This window comes from Oncorhynchus gorbuscha, linkage group LG18, assembly GCF_021184085.1.
Source record: "Oncorhynchus gorbuscha isolate QuinsamMale2020 ecotype Even-year linkage group LG18, OgorEven_v1.0, whole genome shotgun sequence".
Taxonomy (NCBI): domain Eukaryota; kingdom Metazoa; phylum Chordata; class Actinopteri; order Salmoniformes; family Salmonidae; genus Oncorhynchus; species Oncorhynchus gorbuscha.
The window spans coordinates 27,162,411-27,181,734 of record NC_060190.1 but is presented as its reverse complement, the minus strand read 5'-3'; the positions used below and the strand labels follow the sequence as shown (position 1 = coordinate 27,181,734).

The following is a 19,324-nucleotide window of genomic DNA, read 5'->3' as shown; positions in this document are numbered from 1 at the left end:
ATGCTCACTTACTTATTGCGTCCTTCATATGACTTCTTATTTCTTGTGTGTTTTCTCTAGTATGACATTGTTATTGTTTATTGCATTGTTGGGTTTTACATTTTGAGTTAGCAAGAAAGGCATTTCATTGTACTTGTGCATGTGACATTTAACTTTAAACTTAAGGACCCAGGCAGTTGTTAATTTATAGCGCGCGCACACACACACACACACACACACACACACACACACACACACACACACACACACACACACACACACACACACACACACACACACACACACACACACACACACACACACACACACACACACACACACACACACACACACACACACACACACACACACACACACAGTATATACACTGAGTATACAAAACATGCTCTTTCCGTGACATAGACTGACCAGGTGAATCCAGGTGAAAGCTGTGATCCCTTATTGATGTCACTTGTTAAATCTTCTTCAATCAGTGTAGATGGAGTGAATGAGACAGGTTTAAGAAGGATTTTTAAGCCTTGAGACAATTGAGACATGAATTGTGTATGTGTGTCAATCAGAGGGTGAATGTGCAAGACAAAATATTTAAGTGCCTTTGATTAAGGTATGATAGTAGGTACCAGGCGCACCGGTTTGTGTCAAGAACTGCAATGCTGCTGGGTTCTTAATGCTCAACCGTGTGTATCAAGAATGGCACACCACCCAAAGGACATCCAGTCAACTTTACACGACTGTGGGAGTCAACATCGGCCAGCATCCCTGTGGTACGCATTCAACACCTTGTAGAGTCCATGCACCGATTAATTGAGCCTGTTCTAAGGGAAAAGGGCAGGGATGCAACTCAATATTAGGAAGGTGTTCTTAATGATTGGCATACTCAGTTGATATACTACAGGGCCATGCTCCTTCTGAGTATCGACTGTCTTAATAAGCAGTGAGGGATGAAACAATAGTGATACAACTGCAAGTCAAAAGCCGCCCTCTCTTACACCTCTCCCTCCCCCGCCGCCGCCGCCGCCACCACCCTTCTTACCCAGACCCCTCGACACCTCCTGACGCTCATACCACCAATCCATCCCTCACTACTTGTCATGTCATCCACCACGCTCGACCCACGCACAAACACAGAACAAAGCGACCCACGCACACACAGACAAACACAGAACAAAGCGACAGGAAGAGTTGTCTTCTACATCTATTGATTTTGCTGCTCTTTCATGCTGCTGACATATGAAATGAATTCAAATCTGTCGATCTGTCCTTTATGGATGACACTTTTGAGTACAGCGTCTTTGGCCACCGGTCATCAATCTTCCAAGTTTCCATCAATACCAGCTACATGCTACAGCACTTCTTGCTTCTCTCCTCCCACCTGTTTGTCAGGCAGAACACAGATCATTAGCTCTTCTCTGCTGCCAGAGAGCATGATGGAACATAGGGACAGCGAATGCACATTTTCCAGCAAAGCGGCTCACTTAATATTTAGTTTCGTAGTGCAGCAACAAACTTTGTGATTTGATATAACACAAAGATACATAAAAAGTTGCTCCAGCCAGAGACAACAACAACAAAAAACATAGAGGATAAAACACAATAAAGCCTGGAGAAGCTGAGAAAGCACTGATTGATTACTATGATAATCAATGATGATTCTGGTTTGACAGGTGAGTGGAATCTTAACCACGCTAAGGGTGTTGGATATGTGCTGCAGGCAGCAGCTTTACTAGCCAGACCAGCCTCAGGCACAATTATTTAGGCATTCTGAATATGTTTTCAAGCCATCAAGTAACGATGATGATGTGACCTCTTAGAGTATTGCCTCATTTCTTTCTTTCTCTCTTCTTCTCTCCCACTCCCCCTCCCTCCATCGCACATCCCGGAGCAGTTTGGCCGAACGGAAGTGATCGAGAACACGCTGAACCCGGACTTTGTGCGGAAGTTTGTCCTGGATTTCTTCTTCGAGGAGAAGCAGAATCTTCGCTTTGATGCGTAAGTGGAGAGCTCGTTTCACTCTTTCCCTATATTCCATTCCTCCTCTTGTTTTCCTTCCCCTCCTCTCTTTTATACTCCTGTCCATCAGACAATGACTCTAGAGGTTTCATTAGACATGTTCACTCCTCCACTCGTAATAATCTCTTGACTTACTAAAGGCCCAATTCAATCAAACCAGGGTCGTGTTCAGTTGGGCACATCGTAACAAAACATTTTGCAACAGACAATGAAAATCTGTGTTCTTATTAGACAAGCACAGGTAGTACATCCCTGTTTCACATCGATAAGAAGACATGTAGACCAATATGATCCTCTCACCTCTATGTACCACTGTACTTATGACATTTACAGCATTAACATCATCTTATTGGTTAAGAACGTTGAATCAAAAGCGCATTCTTGCAGCATTTTGCAGGATAATTACTTTTTGACTTATCTGGAAAAGTCTGACCGATAAAGTTAGGTCCCTATAAAGTTAAAGTCAACAAACTACTTTCAAACCAACATTATAGCTCCCATTTGCCTCAAATCCACTCCCAGCTCTCTCCCCACTGCGAAGGCAGCTCACAGTAGAAGCCAGGGTTGGAGTGAGTTGCGGGCTGTTGTGGGATGTTACTGTCCAAACTTCACTTCTCCCCCAGTGAAGGGGGGATCGATAGCCTCAGCAGGAGGCCGGAGGAGGAGAAGAGGAGAAGAGCAGAGGCCCCAGCGTGGGGCAGGTTGAGGTAGCCGGGGCCGAACCACCCCCAGATCTGTCACATTGATTAGACCACACACACACACACACACACACACACACACACACACACACACACACACACACACACACACACACACACACACACACACACACACACACACACACACACACACACACACACACACACACACACACACACACACACACACACACACACACACACACAATCAATACAGCCGTCAAAACACCAACCGATCACCACTGCCAGATCCAACACGTAGACAGAAAGCATTAGACAAACAAGGAGAGGCAAATAATGTAACAGAAGTACTGATACCAGTGTAGTCGGAAGGCATACAACAGCGGTTGTTGTATTTCGTTCAAATCTTGTCAAGCAGGAGGAAGAAAGTCAAACATTATTTTAAGAAAAAATGATCTTGGTCATAAGAGGAGGAGCCGACAAAAGATGTGCTTTTAAAGAGAGTTGCTTATAAAGAAAACAGTACTCTTCAGAATCAGAATTGCCCAAAGTCACGTGGATCATAATAACATCAGGTCTTCCTGTACTGATTGAAAACCTCACACTATTGTCCACTGTGCAGGAATAGATTGAAGAGGGTTTCATCAGTCTTTTCCTAAATTGAGTGATGGTGGTTATATGTGCTGGAGTTGAGTGTGGGGGTTGTGTTGGAAATATTCTCCTCTCCATGGCAAGAGGAAGGAGTGGGACGAGCCCTATCAGAGAGGAGTGAGAACAAACACTTTACACCAGCCTTGATCCTGCTCCCATTGATTCACGCACACACACACACACACACACACACACACACACACACACACACACACACACACACACACACACACACACACACACACACACACACACACACACACACACACACACATAAACACATATACCTCTGTCACACATACCACAGTCAAAATTCAATATACTGTAATTGGATAATAACAGAATTTCAAAGTCCTTGTATTATTTTTAGGACAGGATAGGAGCAGAGGAAGGGAGACAACGTAGAGGGAGCGGAAATGCGTAGGGTTTGTGCAGGGATTAAATCAGGATCCCCGTCAAAAGTACCATTTATGGTTCCATTGGCGAGAGTGTCTTACCGGCACAGGCACATGCACACGTTGAGTTCTCAGGTTTGGCAAACCCCTTCCCCTGGGAAAGCAGCCATGCTTTGAGATGAGTCCTAGTCTCCTGTGGAAAATAAATCAATAGAGGTGAATTATTCAGTAATACAATTACACACACACACACACACACACACACACACACACACACACACACACACACACACACACACACACACACACACACACACACACACACACACACACACACACACACACACACACACACACACACACACACACACACACACACACACACACACACACACACACAAGACTGACTGACTGACTGTCACTCTTGGCTGTCACACATTTTCTTTGCTGACAGGCTGATCCGCATCTCGGATCATCTCTGATCATCTCTGATGTTGTCCTTCACACATAAAAGATCCTCATATTTTTTGGCTCCCGAGTGGCGTAGCAGTCTAAGGCACTGCATTTCAGTGCAAGAGGCGTCACTACCGTCCCTGGTTCAAATCCAGGCTGTATCACATCCGGCCGTGATTGGGAGTCCCATAGGGCGGCGCTGTCAGGCCCTGACCTTAGAGAACCTGTTTATTTCTCTATTTGGGTGGGCATTCTAGTTTTCTATTTTTTTTTGGCCGGGTATGGTTCCCAATCAGAAGCAGCTGTCTATCGTTGTCTCTGATTTAGAATCATACTTAGGCAGCCTGTTTTCCACCTGAGTTTGTGGTATCTTGTTTTTGTTCAGTTACTGTGTAGCCTGCAGAACGTTACGTTCGTTTATCTTTTGTTGTTTTTGGGTGTTCATCTAAAATAAAGAAAGATGTACACTTTCCACGCTGCTTTGGTCTCATTCCGACGACGGACGTAACAGGTGCACAATTAGCCCAGAGTTGTCTGGGTTTGGCCGGGGTAGGCCATCATTGTAAATAAGAATTTGTTCTTAACCAACTTGCCTAGTTAAATAAAGGTTCAATAAAAAAATATATATATGTTATATATTTTTTTAAACTTCAGACTTAAAACATCTTTAAATGGCACACTTAAAAGTGCAATCTCACCTCTGGCAGCTGAAAACCCCCTAAAGTGGCAACCTGAAGATTCCCTAACAACAGGAGTAAATTCCCTAACAACAGGAGTAAATTCCCTAACAACAGGAGTGACGCTTCACATTAATGAATGTGCCCTAATTAGTGTACTAATGTGGTTTGCTAATATGTGATGGATTGATGGCTCATTAACGGCTAGCGCGTGTGCTACATAAATCAAATCAAAGATTATTGGTCACGTACACAGTTTAGCAGATGTTATAGAGGGTGCAGCGAAATGCTTGTGTTACTTGTAACAGTGCAGTAAAATGTCAAACAAGGACACAAATAATCAAAAGTTTGAAACACGAAATCAAGAACAGGTGCTACATACAGATGTAGGAGCTTAATTTGAGCCAGTTTGCTTCAGCAGGAAAATAATCCTGCAATTGGAAATGTGAATTATTATGTGGATTATAATTAATGAAATTTTTTTGTAGAGCTTTTCCTAGGTATCTGTTTGAGTTTTTACTCTGTTTGTTCAGAACAGAACAAGGGGTTGATACATTTTTTTGTCAGGGCAAATCAAATGTGACATTTTAAAGTGAAAATTACAAACATTATAAGCCTTTTTAAACCTCGAATACACTACAAGTTTGCTGTTCAGGGAAGTTATCAGCAACAAAAGAGTGATCACATGAAGATCCTACATCTGTAAGTGCCTGACGCAAAGTACGAAAGTGTGCCACCATATTTACTGCCCCGTGAACTGGAAATGGGGTCAACACGGTAGTTAAAAGGATTAGCCCCTTTTTTTTCAATTTTCGCCTAAAATGACATATCCAAATCTAACTGCCTGTAGTTCAGGCCCTTAACCAACGACATGCATATTCTTGGTACCATTTGAAAGGAAACACTTTGAAGTTTATGGAAATGTGAAAGGAATGTAGTAGAATAAAACACAATCGATCTGGTAAAAGATAATACAAAGTAAAAAAACAACCGTTATTTTGTATTTTTTTGTACCATCATCAAGATAAAGGCCACAATGTATTATTCCAGCCCAGGTGTAATTTAGATTTTGGCCACTAGATGGCATCAGTGTTTGTGCAAAGTTTTAGACTGATCCAATGAACCATTGCATTTCTGTTCAAAATGTTGTATCAAGACTGCCCAAATGTGCCTAATTTGTTTATTAATAACTTTTCATGTTCAAAATTGTGCAGTCTCAAACAATAGCATGGTATTCTTTCACTGTATTACTGTAAATTGGACAGTGCAGTTAGGTTAACAAGAATTTAAGTTTTCTGCCAATATCAGATATGTCTATGTCCTGGGAAATGTTCTTGTTACTTACAACCTCATGCTAATTGCATTAGTCTACGTTAGCTCAACCGTCCCATGGAAGGGACATCGATCCCGAAGAAGATTTATTAACCACCAGTGCAATAAAGTCCATTTATTACGATGTTCACGACGTGGTGGTAGACTAGGGGCATTGACGTGCGTAAATGGCACCGCCGAGAATAATGACTCAGCTTGTTCGGTGACGGAGAAAGATAATTATTGTGGCACATCTTGTGACCTTTTGGCGCTCCTCAATCAATAGCATGTTGATGAAACACTGGCCATACCCGGCTATTGACGGCTATTCTCAACCCTGTGTATCAACATATTGATTGATATCAACTTATTGTATGATGGAAATAACCGTCATCTGTGCAACATACCTAAGTGAGGACCGAGGGGGTATGTGGAAATAAACTGGGTGCCTATTGCATTTCCAGGATAGTCCAGATATGGATCTTCAAGGCACCAGGGGAGCGCTACAGCTGTGGTCTCCCTGATAAGGGGTCACAAGAGGTGGCTCCAATAACAGGGAGAGATCCCCTGGCGGAGGTGGATGAATAATTTAACCACCCCCTTCCCTCTAGAGATTATTTTTAGCATCTGAATCACAATAGATAGCGAAGGTGGATAGTGCTGTGGAGGTACTGTAAGGGCTTCGAGATATGGATAGAGATACGGGACTACGTGGATTACCCCAAGGGAGTTGTATATATTAGAATGAGCCCATTTGATCTGGTCATTGAAGTTGAAATATGAGTCTCATTCGATAGGGGAATCAAATCCACACATTAATGAATAAATTCAGAGCTGTACTATACACTTTGAAACTAGATGGAGCAGGTTATCTAATCTATACATACTTGTTTTTATTTCTACCTTTCAATCTGATTTGATTTCCAAAGGTAGACAATATCCTTTTCTCTTGTATTTCTAAAGGAATCATTGTATAGAAGAAGAGTGGGAGAGGAAGAGTCAGTTACGTCACAGAAAGGCTTCCCACTCTGTTATATCTAGTGTATCACTGTATAGCAAGGCTATGAGAGGGCATAGGAAAAATACAAAAGATATATAATACTGTCTATGATGCTCAGCCGTATCATGTAGATGTTTCAATATAGGCATGGGGCCCACTGATGTGCGTGACTCCTGTCTTTATTTGCCATACCTTTCTTGAATTATGAGGATCCTATCCTCAGGTCAATTACCTTGCGTTCCGAGAAGTAGCTGTGTTCTTTTGAAAAGAGAACTCAGCTACCCACTTCGAGCGGTGAGAACAGAGAAGCAATGGTACGTCATTCGGCTCTCCCAAGTCAAATGACTTGTCAAAAGTGTAGGGGAGTTCAGACAATTTTCTACTGGAAATTACCATGACTGTCTGATGCACAAGTAGAAAAGGATAGAAAACAAAATGGAAGATGAAAGAACTTTGAAGAGGTTCGGGTCAGAAAGATAGTGTTTTGTTTTTTTAACATCTTGCTGAGAGAGAGTTGGAAGTAACACTATCGTTGGAAGGTTGCCTTCTAGGCATAAAACAGACGCTTTCAATACAATAGTACAGGGGAATCTATCAAATCGATCTCAAGCTACCACCTATGAGTAGCTTGCCAAACATTTCAGAGAAGTACATGCATTTTTCACATTCCACGCAAACTATCATAAACAAATCTTCCACCGCTAAAAACAAATCAGACGTTGCAAGCTACTGGCTAATATCCAACCAAAGCCAAATTTAAATTATCACACCCCTGGTTAGCCACTATTGGTTTAAAAATCCAAACATAACGGGGCGCTAGTGAGCAAATGTAGAAGGTCACGTTTTTCCGAGCTCCTGCTGAAATTGCATTTATTTAATACTTTCTTTGCGCTTTGACCCATAAATAACTAGGAAACACAGCCTTTGAATGAGATGCTTTACTTTTTTCAACTTTTTTCAACTATTTTTGATTTAAAGTTCAGCGGAGTCACTGACAAAAGAGAAAACACTAGGCCCAAGACCAGGAGCTCGAGTTCTTCAACAAGTGGGGGCATCGGCTCCTCCCCTCGGGTCAGCGAAAAAAACACAGATGATTTCAAGGCTGGGATTCTTGCTGCCCTCAGAGCGGAAATTGAATCTAAACTCAAGTCGGAACTCAAGGAGGCGCTCAGTGAGGACTTTAATTGAATTAACAAGTCAGAGTTACAAGCAGTCAAAAATGAACTCGTAAAGCATGCAGCAATAGTTCTTACTGAACTGGATACAGTTAAGAAAAATGTCTCCGACATGGAACAATGCTTGTCAATATGCTCAGACGACACGACTACGCTACAAACCGCTGTTAAGAAGCCTCTCAACTGATGTGACTAGCCTTAAGGAACATTGCATACATTTGCAAGGTTATCTGCGAAGATCCAATATCAGGATAATGTTGGTAGCTGAGGACCCGGGCTCAAGTTCTACTTCATCGGTCACAAAGTTATTGAAGGAAGCCCTCACATTGGATAAAGACGTCCTTGTAGACCGCTCACATCTGTGTTTTCAAGCAAAAAAGCCAACAAACCATCTCAATTGGGTTGAGGTCGGGTGATTGTTGAGGCCAGGTCATCTGATGCATGCAGCACTCCATCACACTCCGCCTTGGTCAAATTGCCCTTACACAGCCTAGAGGTGTGTTGGGTCATTGTCCTCTTGAAAAACAAATGACAGTCCAACTAAGTGCAAACCAGATGGGATGGCATAACGCTGCAGAATGCTGTAATAGCCATGCTGTTTAAGTGTGCCTTGAATTCTAAATAAATCACTGACAGTTTCTCCAGAAAAGCACCCCCACGCAACCACACCTCCTCCTCCATGCTTCATGGTGGGAACCACACATGCAGAGATCATCCGTTCAGCTACTCTGTGTCTCACAAAGACACGGCGGTTGGAACCAAAAATCGCAAATTTGGACTCATCAGACCAAAGGACAGATTTCCACCGGTCTAATGTCCATTGCTCGTGTTTCTTGGCCCAAGCAAGTCTCTTCTTCTTATTGGTGTCCTTTAATAATGGTTTATTTGCTGCAATTTGACCAAGAAGACCTGATTCACACAGTCTGTTACTTGAACTCTGTGAAGCCTTTATTTGGGCTGCAGCAGAGGTAACTCTGGGTCTTCCTTTCCTGTGGCGTTCCTCCTGAGAGGCAGTTTCATCATTGCGCTTGATGGTTTTTGCGACTGCACTTGAGGAAACATTGACTAACCTTCATGTCTTAAAGTAGTGATGGACTGTCATTTCTCTTTACTTATTTGAGCTGTTCTTGCCATAATATTGGCATGGTCTTTTACCAAATTGTGCTATCGTCTATACCACCCCTACCATGTCACAATATAACTAAAAATAAAGAAAAACTCTTGAATGAGTAGGTGTGTCCAAACTTTTAACTGGTACTGTAGATATCGCCTTTCTTCAGGAGACACATCTCCGCACTTTCTACCACTCTCGTTTAAAAGGAAGGTGGATGGGTCAATCATATCATTCCAATTTTTATTCTGAAACTAGAGGAGCAGCCATTTTGTCAAAACATACCAGTCGCAATGTCAAGTTTAGAGGCAGACTCAGCAGGCCATTTCATTATTGTAGTAGGAAGACTGTATAATACACCTGTTATCTTGGCTAACATTTATGTACCAAATTAGGATAATAGTTCATTCTTCACAGCTGTATTTTCTCGATTACCAAATATGGACACACCACATAATACTAGGTGGTGATATGAATTGTGTACTGTCGCCCAATCTGGATCGTAGCTCTCCGAAGGTATCATCTTCATCAAAGACAGTATCCACAATTCAGCTATTTCTTAAGACATATGGCATATCTGATGCGAGGCGTTCCTGGAGTCCCACAGCTGGGGAGTATTCTTTTTTTCTCACCAGTTCACAAGACCTTCTCACGTATCAACTACTTGGTGTGATTACCAAGCTATAGTCATTTCAGATAATTCTCCTCTTACTATGAAACGACTTATACCAAATACAAACCTAATTATCGCCCTTAGCGGCATAACTCACTACTGCTATCAAAAGATACCATTGTTGCTTTCATATAATCTCAAATTGAGCTATTTCTCGAGCTTAATCAAACCCCATATAATGTCAACTCGACAAGCTGAAAATGTAATTAGTAAATCTCTATACAAAAATGATGAACATGGAGAGAAATCAGGGAAAATGCTAGCACACCAGCTGCGTCAGAGAACCGCAAATCAAACCGTACCTGAGATAACTGACGAGATGGGGAAACAAATGTATTGATAATTTAGAGGTCAAGTCATGATTTCATAATTTTTACACTCTGGAATCTGCTGGTAATGTTACCTTACTCAACACCTTCTCTGAGAACTAAGATATTCCTACAGTTGAACCTAAGATAGCTGCTGAATTAGAAGATCAGTTCTCTGTAGAAGAGATTGTATTAGCAATTAAATCTATGCAGTGTGGTAAATCCCCTGGACTTTCCCAGCAAATTCTCTAATTATTCTCAGATCAACTCTCTCCTCTCTTGCTTTCCGTATGAGGAATCATTCTCCTCAAATGATTTACCCTCAACAATGAGACAAGCGTGTATTTAACTTGTTCGGAAAAAGGCAAAAAAAAACTCTCGATAGTGGTTCATATAGGCCAATTTCTTTACTGAATTGCCAAGTAAAGTTACTTTCTAAGATGATTGCCTGCCGTTTTGAGTCAGTCCTGCCCTCCATTATCTTTACAGATCAAACTGGTTTCATTAAAAATGGTCATTATTTTTTCAACATCAGACATCTTTATAACATACTTGATATGTTTACTCCTCCCCTATGGCTCCCCTAACGCACAAATAATAGCAAAATAATAACCTTTTATCCCATTTCCAACAAAAAAGGGTTGTCCTCTATCCCCTCGGCTGTTTGCCCTCGCAATTGAGCCTTTAGCCATAACAATACGTAATAACACCACTATCAAAGGTATTTGAAGAGGGGGCTTAGCGCATACAATTTCACTCTACGCAGATGACATGCTATTATGGGGGCGGCAGGGTAGCCTAGTGGTTAGAGCATTGGACTAGTAACCGGAAGGTTGCGAGTTCAAACCCCCGAGATGACAAGGTACAAATCTGTCGTTCTGCCCCTGAACAGGCAGTTAACCCACTGTTCACAGGCCGTCATTGAAAATAAGAATGTGTTCTTGACTGACTTGCCTGGTTAAATAAAGGTTAAAAAAATTATACAGTGGGGCAAAAAAGTATTTAGTCAGCCATCAATTGTGCAAGTTCTCCCACTTAAAAAGATGAGAGAGGCCTGTAATTTTCATCATAGGTACACTTCAACTATGCCAGACAAAATGAGAAAAAAAATCCAGAAAATCACATTGTAGGATTTTTTATGAATTTATTTGCAAATTATGGTGGAAAATAAATAAGTATTTGGTCAATAACAAAAGTTTATCTCAATACTTTGTTATATACCCTTTGTTGGCAATGACGGAGGTCAAACGTTTTCTGTAAGTCTTCACAAGGTTTTCACACACTTTTGCTGGTATTTTGGCCCATTCCTTCATGCAGATCTCCTCCAGAGCAGTGATGTTTTGGGGCTGTTGCTGGGCAACACGGACTTTCAACTCCCTCCAAATATTTTCTATGGGGTTGAGATCTGGAGGCTCTCTAGGCCACTCCAGGACCTTGAAATGCTTCTTACGAAGCCACTCCTTCGTTGCCCGGGCGGTGTGTTTGGGATCATTCCGGTCTGTGAAATGTCGCTGGACGTTCTGAACTGCCGAGGCGCACTGTAGGCCTGGTGCGTGGTGCCGGCACTGGTGGTACCGGGCTGGGGACACGTACCTCAGGGTGAGTGCGAGGAGCAGGGACAGGGCGTACTGGACTACCGAGGCGCACTATAGGCCTGGTGCGTGGTGTCGGCTCTGGTGGTACTGGGCTGGTGACACACACCCCAGGGCGAGTGCGGGGGGGAGGAACAGGACATACTGGACTGTGAAGGCGTACTGGAGGTCTGGAGTGTAGAGCTGACACAACCCATCCTGACTGGATGTTTATTTTTGCCCTGAAAATGCAGGGCGCTGGCATAGGACGTACTTGGCTGTGTAGACTCACCGGAGACACAGTACGCTAAGCCGGCGCAGGATAACCCTGGTCCAAGGAGGTACACTGGAGACCAGGAGCACTGAGCCAGCACCCTCCTTCCTGGCTTGATGCCCATTCTAGCCGGGCCAATGCGAGGAGCTGGAATCGAGCGCACCGGACTAGAATAGCGCACTGGAGACACCATGCGCTCCACCGCATTACACGGTGCCTGGCCAGTAACACACTCCCCACAGTAAGCACAAGGAGTTGGCTCAGGTCTCCGACCTGACTCATGCAATCTCCTCGTTTTCCTCCCCCCAAAAAATGATTGGGGCTGCCTCTCAGGCTTCCGTGCTAGCCGTGTACCCTCACATCGTCGCCGTTCCTCCCGTGCTATCTCCACCTGCCTCCAAGCTATATGACTAGTGCAAACAGGCAACTAAACGTAGAATAACAACCCACAAACTATCCAAAAATCAAATATATATAAAGGGTACACCTGGTGGTCATCGTAATGTAGTACATTTCTTTCTCCATCTATATTACCTTGAATGCATCTTCCATATGCGCTGTTTATCTAACTCATCGTTTACAATGGGAAAAATGAATGGGAAAATACATTTGTTTCCTCACCTGTTTGGGTGTTATTTCAAAAAACAAACTTGACAACTTGGGTAATTTTAAGATGTCAGGCTTGAAAATACATTCAGGCATTTTGTCACAGTGAGTCACTACCCAAACCAGACGCATCTGGTTTCAAGGTGTCATGGACTTCATGTGATCATCTTCTGCTGTCTAGTGGACGAACTGGGTATCATACAGGAATTGTACTTAAAGGAAGCGACTTTAGTTTTCTTCTCATATGTATGTCATTCCTGTAAGACAAAAAATAAAGGCATGGCACATTGCACAAGCCCTGCACTTTAATAATGGACACCTTTCTAACGGAATTTGCACGTTTTGAGCACCAGCATTAATTAATGGATATAACATTTATTTATGTTCTTTTTTAAATCCTTTTGGAACAGTAATCGTTGACATCTTTTATTTCAAACCTACAGTAGTCTTTCAAATATCTTATTACCCAACATGGGGACAATTGGAACATTTAGCTTTTCTTTGATTGTTGTTGCTCTGGCTTTGTAATAGTCCCTTTGTTTCCTGTATCAAGACCCCACAGTTCTTACCGTTCTAAATGTGCTAACCATGTGTTTGTAGGACTTATAGTTTTGACATCAAAATGTATTTCATGAAGGTAGTGTACAATACAGGTGTCACTTAGAAAATGCTATCAGAGCGTATCAGAGTTCAACAGTTAACTGCAAAGTAGGCTTACTTGACAGAACTGTATATCATGATTATTTGTATCAATCTGGGATTGTTTTTTTTAACTCTGTCATGACATGTGCAGCAGCAGTACAGAAACATTGCTAGCCAAACACATTCCTCTCCTAGATGTGCAATTGAAGTCGAATTCCACTTAAAAATCTAAATGTATTCATTTTGTTGTTTCTCTTCTGAAAGTGAAAAATCAAAACCAGAATTCGGGAAAATACAAAACCCCCTTAGAGTTGTTAATGAACCATTATTCTACCAGGTATATTGACAGAAAACACATCTCTTTGTACACCAAGGAAGGGTTGTTGGAGGTAAGAGAAAAAGAGAATGTACCTATTTGAAAGCTAGAAAGAAACGAGTAGCTCGCAACTTATTTTGTTTTTCTTTAAGCATCTCTCATACTAGAAAAGGTTGGAGACCCCTGCTATAGTATGACCCTATAGTTTTTAAATCTATAGTTGTTGATCCTATACAGTAGTTTGCTTCTATATAACATGTAGTTGCTAAACTCTTCCAGAACATGCTTGACTGTAGTCTAGGGGGGATTGACGGTGATCCTGCAATTGTCTAGTGCTGTTCCTCCTGCGGCCAAAAGGCAAATAAGGCCAAGTCTCTTGACTCACACCAAGATGGAAGTAGAAGGAGCCTCTAGCTCTGCCTCAATTATTGAAGATAGTGGTTCACTTAGTATCAAAGGCAGCCTATCCCACCACAGCCCTGTATCAGTGGGGTAGAACTAAAAGAATAGAAGAACTGAAGAGCCAGAGTTGGTGCTGTGCTACTGGTTTGTGGCTACAGCAGCCTATAAAGGCCTTTTGTTGTTGTTGTTGTTGATAAATGTAATTAAGCGGGCACGGATAATAACCCATTCCATGGGCCCCTAGCCGCTATCACTTTTTCTGGGTTTCCCGTCAGCCCAGGTATGCCCATGCGTTGATCTGTGCCTGCAATTAAGGTTTTGTATATTCGGCCTCTGAATAGGATCATTTGCCTCCCAGCAAATGCGCATAACAGAAAACAATAATGTTTCCCTCTCGTTAGGATTTTCTTTGCAACAATGTGGTAATTCGTGGTAATTCATGCCCCATCTCCCAGGACATCACAATGTGCTTAATGCCGGTCCTTTGTCTCAATTACAAAGAACTGCCCCATGTTTGTCTGTGGTCTGCCATGTAAATGAGGGCTATCCAATTTCTGGGCGAGTCTATCGCTCCTCATGGTGCTAAATCTAATTTTGCAATCATTACCAGCCTTATCCTACTGTGCGGTAATTTTATTTGATACCACCGAAGCCAGGCTCTGCATTAAATTTTACATCGCCAGAGATGGGATTTATAGTAAGCAAGTAAGGGGGAATTCCGATTGAAAGTGATGTATCAAGAGAGATGGATGATTCATTAGCGGGAGAGTAGAGAGGGAGATAATAATAAAAGTGAGAAAGGCTCTGGAGTTTAGAGATACTGTAGAAAGCTTATTGTTTGATGGTGGGGAGCTCGGCTCTCTGCCATTTTGGTAGATTTTGATAATGTGGTTGCTATAGCTTTCTTGGTCTTCAGGAGAGCCCCTCTACTTTCCCTCGTGATACACATTAGCCCCTAGCTTTCAGTTCTTTTGCTAAATACTTTTGAATGATATCTTACATTTTCATAGGCCCAAGCCAAGCCCTTAGAAAAAAGAAACTACCTAGAACCAAAAGGGTTCTCCTAGAGGGACAGCAACATAATCCTTTATGAGCCCTTTCGTTAAAACCTCATCAGGCCCGAGGACCCCAGCAAATCTATGTTTTTTTCACTACCTCTGCATTTCTTCACTATTTTTGCATGTCCAGCCATTATCTTTAGCATAACAATGAAATGTTTTACCATTTTCTTTTCAGGTCAACCAAGGCTACAAGTAAAACGCAAAACAGTTGCATTCAGATCAGGTCTGCCAAGCAAAGACCTTATAAAAATACATTTAGTACAGAAATGGTTTGCTCAGTGGGAAATGAAATGAATATCCAACAAGTGAGTGATAACTTTGTGAGTTTGGAATTCGTGACAGCAACTATGTGAGTTTATTTCAGTATTATAGACACTATGTCCTGGAATTGCCTACGATCTATGTAGAAGCTCCTTGCCTCCTAACTACTCTTGTGTGGCTTGTGAGTGTCATAGAACAAAACAGATTACATGTAATGGGGCGGCAGCGTAGCCTAGTGGTTAGAGCGTTGTACTTGTAACCGCAAGGTTGTGAGTTCAAACCCCCGAGCTGACAAGGTAAAAATCTGTCGTTCTGCCCCTGAACAGGCAGTTAACCCACTGTTCCCAGGCCGTCATTGAAAATAAGAATATGTTCTTAACTGTCTTGCCTGGTTAAATAAAGGTAAAATAAAATAAAATAAATAATGTACGTGTATGTCAGAGTCTACAGAAGTTTTTTTGTGAGAAGACCCTGCCCTGGAACCCTTCGGGATCAAGCTCTCATTTATCAGACAGACTAGCGGTTGGTATCTATGCAGATGCATATGAAATAGACTAATCCAATGGTACAGAAGTCTGTAGCTCAAACACACAATGTAAAAGGGTTAGAAGTCCAAAGTGCACCGGGGATACGGTGGGAATCAAGGAGTTCAAGAGTGAAGGCATTCATTGTAACATTCACACATCTTTCGCTTTATACGTGACTTTGTGTTTGACAGTGTCCTTTTGACAACTCAATCTTTCTCACCCTTTTACACTACCTACAGTTGAAGTCAGAAGTTTACGTACACTTAGGTTGGAGTCATTAAAACTCATTTTTCAACCACTCCACACATTTCTTGTTGACAAACTATAGTTCCAAACGCCTGAAGGTACCACGTTCATCTGTACAAACAATAGTACGCAAGTATAAACACCATGGGACCACGCAGCCGTCATACCGCTCAGGAAGGGGACGCGTTCTGTCTCCTAGAGATGAACGTACTTTGGTGCGAAAAGTGCAAATCAATCCCAGAACAACAGCAAAGGACCTTGTGAGATGCTGGAGGAAACCGGTACAAAAGTATCTATATCCAGAGTAAAACTACTCCTATATCAACATAGCCTGAAAGGCCGCTCAGCAAGGAAGAAGCAAAATATAAATATATCACTAGCCACTTTAAACAATGCTACCTTATATAATGTTACTTACCCTACATTATTCATCTCATATGCATATGTATATACTGTACTCTACAACATCGACTGCATCCTTATGTAACACATGTATCACTAGCCACTTTAACTATGCCACTTTGTTTACTTTGTCTACACACTCATCTCATATGTATATACTGTACTCGATACCATCTACTGTATGCTGCTCTGTACCATCACTCATTCATATATCCTTATGTACATGTTCCTTATCCCCTTACACTGTGTATAAGACAGTAGTTTTGGAATTGTTAGTTAGATTACTTGTTGGTTATCACTGCATTGTCGGAACTAGAAGCACAAGCATTTCGCTACACTCACATTAACATCTGCTAACCATGTGTATGTGACAAATAAAATTTGATTTGATTTGATTTTAAGCCACTGGTCAAAAACCGCCATAAAAACACAGACTATGGTTTGCAACTGCACACGGGACAAAGATCTTACTTTTTGGAGAAATGTCCTCTGGCCTGATGAAACAAAAATAGAACTGTTTGGCCATAATGACCATTGTTATGTTTGGAGGAAAAAGGGGGAGGCTTTGCAAGCCAAAGAACACCAACCCAACCGTGAAGCATGGGGGTGGCAGCATCATGTTGTGGGGGTGCTTTGCTGCAGGAGGGACTGGTGCACTTCACAAAATAGATTGCATCATGATTAAGGAAAATTATGTGTATATATTGAAGCAACATCAAGACATCAGTCAGGAAGTTCAGGCTTGGTCACAATGGGTGTTCCAAATGGACAATGACCCCAAGAATAATTCCAAAGTTGTGGCAAAATGGCTTAAAGACAACAAAGTCAAGGTATTGGAGTTCTTCTCATTCTTCTCTACTATTATTCTGACATTCCACATTCTTAAAATAAAGTGGTGATCCTATCTGACCTAAGACAGGGAATGTTTACTAGGATTAAATGTCAGGAATTGTGAAAAACTGAGTTTAAATATATTTGGCTAAGGTGTATGTAAACTTCCGACATCAACTGTATATTGTCCCTGGACCTGGTGGGTCCATAGGGCTTTGCAATATCCTATTAGGACAGCAATTGGCTCTCTGACCTGAATCTCATCCAATGGCCTTGTCACTCACTGAACATTGCAGTCATTTCTCCTGGGAACCCAATTTAATAGAGGTGTATGTCTTGAAGCGTGCAGGGAATTGCCTACTTATCAACACTATGTACACCATCAATAAAATCAACTATCAAAGTACCCAATTTAGCTGCCCTTTAAATGGCTTTTGTATTTAATTTAGACTATACCGTGGAGTCCCGGAGGACCTCATCTTGTTAATTACAGTCAAGAAAACGTTTGGCTCCTCTGTCTTATTGAAGAGCTCCTTCAAAAGGGCAAATCGATCCAAAGGACCCAGGTGTTGGCAAGGTCACTGTTTCTATTTAGCGCGAGGTAGAGCACCATCTTCCAAGGTTTAACCTCAAAAGCACTTGGACAGGAATGAGTGGGTCCAGATAGAAAGGGAGTGAGAGAGAGGTCCGGCGGTAAAGAAGAAAACACAACATTCTACATTATGTTCAGCTTAACAGCAAGTGGATTTCCTTTTGTCGAACATGAACAAAAGCCCTTTCAAAGGAACTCGGCATGTTGGCACTTAAGAGAACTCCATGGGGATGACGAGGTAGCCTTGAGGAAAAATGTGTCAAATTTTCCCCGTGGGTGGAAGAGGGGGGTTGGGGGGCATGGGGGACTTCAGTCCATACAATCGATCCTCTTTTGGAATTCATTACCATTCACTCCATCTCCATATATTTGTCTTTGTCATTCTTGTCTCCTCCTTCATATCCATATACACGCTGCTTATTTATTAAACATGATGTTTATCTGTTCTGTGTGAGTTATGTATCAAATCAAATTGTATTAATCATATGCGCCGAATGCAACAGTGATTGTCCATAATGGCGCCAGTGGGTATGGCTGCCATCTTATCGGCTCTTAACCAACCATGCTACTTTGTTTGTTTTTTCACGTAGTTCATAACTTGTTTTGTACATCATGTTGCTGCTACCATCTCTTATGACCGAAAATAGCTGCTGGACATCAGAACTGCGATTACTCAACTCAGATTAGACAAAGAGTTTTTATTCAATGAATAGGACGGGAGGGATATACTACAGACACCTGACTCGGCCCGGATCCCCATCATTCGCTGGAGAAGGAAACAGAGATTTCACAAGTAAAAGATCAGGTGTCGAGTGGCTAATCTGCCTTTGCCTTCCGTCCTGCTAGCTAATGTTCAATCGCTGGAAAAATAAATGGGATGAACTGAAAGCACATATATCCTACCAACGGGACATTCAAACCTGTAATATCTTATGTTTCATCGAGTCGTGGCTGAATGACAACATTAAAAACACACAGCTGGCGGGTTAGAACACCAGCCTACATCAGCAGGATAGAACACCAGCCTCTGGTAAGACATTGGGCGAGGGCCTATGCATATATGTAAACAACAGCTGGTGCACGATATCTAGTCTCGAGGCTTTGCTCGCCTGAGGTAGAGTATCTCATGATACGCTGTATACCACACTATCTACCTAGAGAGTTTTC

At 42.1% G+C, this 19,324-nt stretch overlaps 1 protein-coding gene across 1 annotated transcript in view; it reads left to right on the top strand.

Annotated features, from left to right (window-relative positions):
- LOC124003576 (copine-9-like) overlaps positions 1–19,324 on the top strand; it is a 186,704-nt gene that overhangs the window by 49,035 nt on the left and 118,345 nt on the right. The window contains exon 4 of the mRNA XM_046311934.1: positions 1,886–1,989. Coding sequence (XP_046167890.1) covers positions 1,886–1,989 — 104 coding nt within the window. The remainder of the gene's footprint in view (positions 1–1,885; positions 1,990–19,324) is intronic.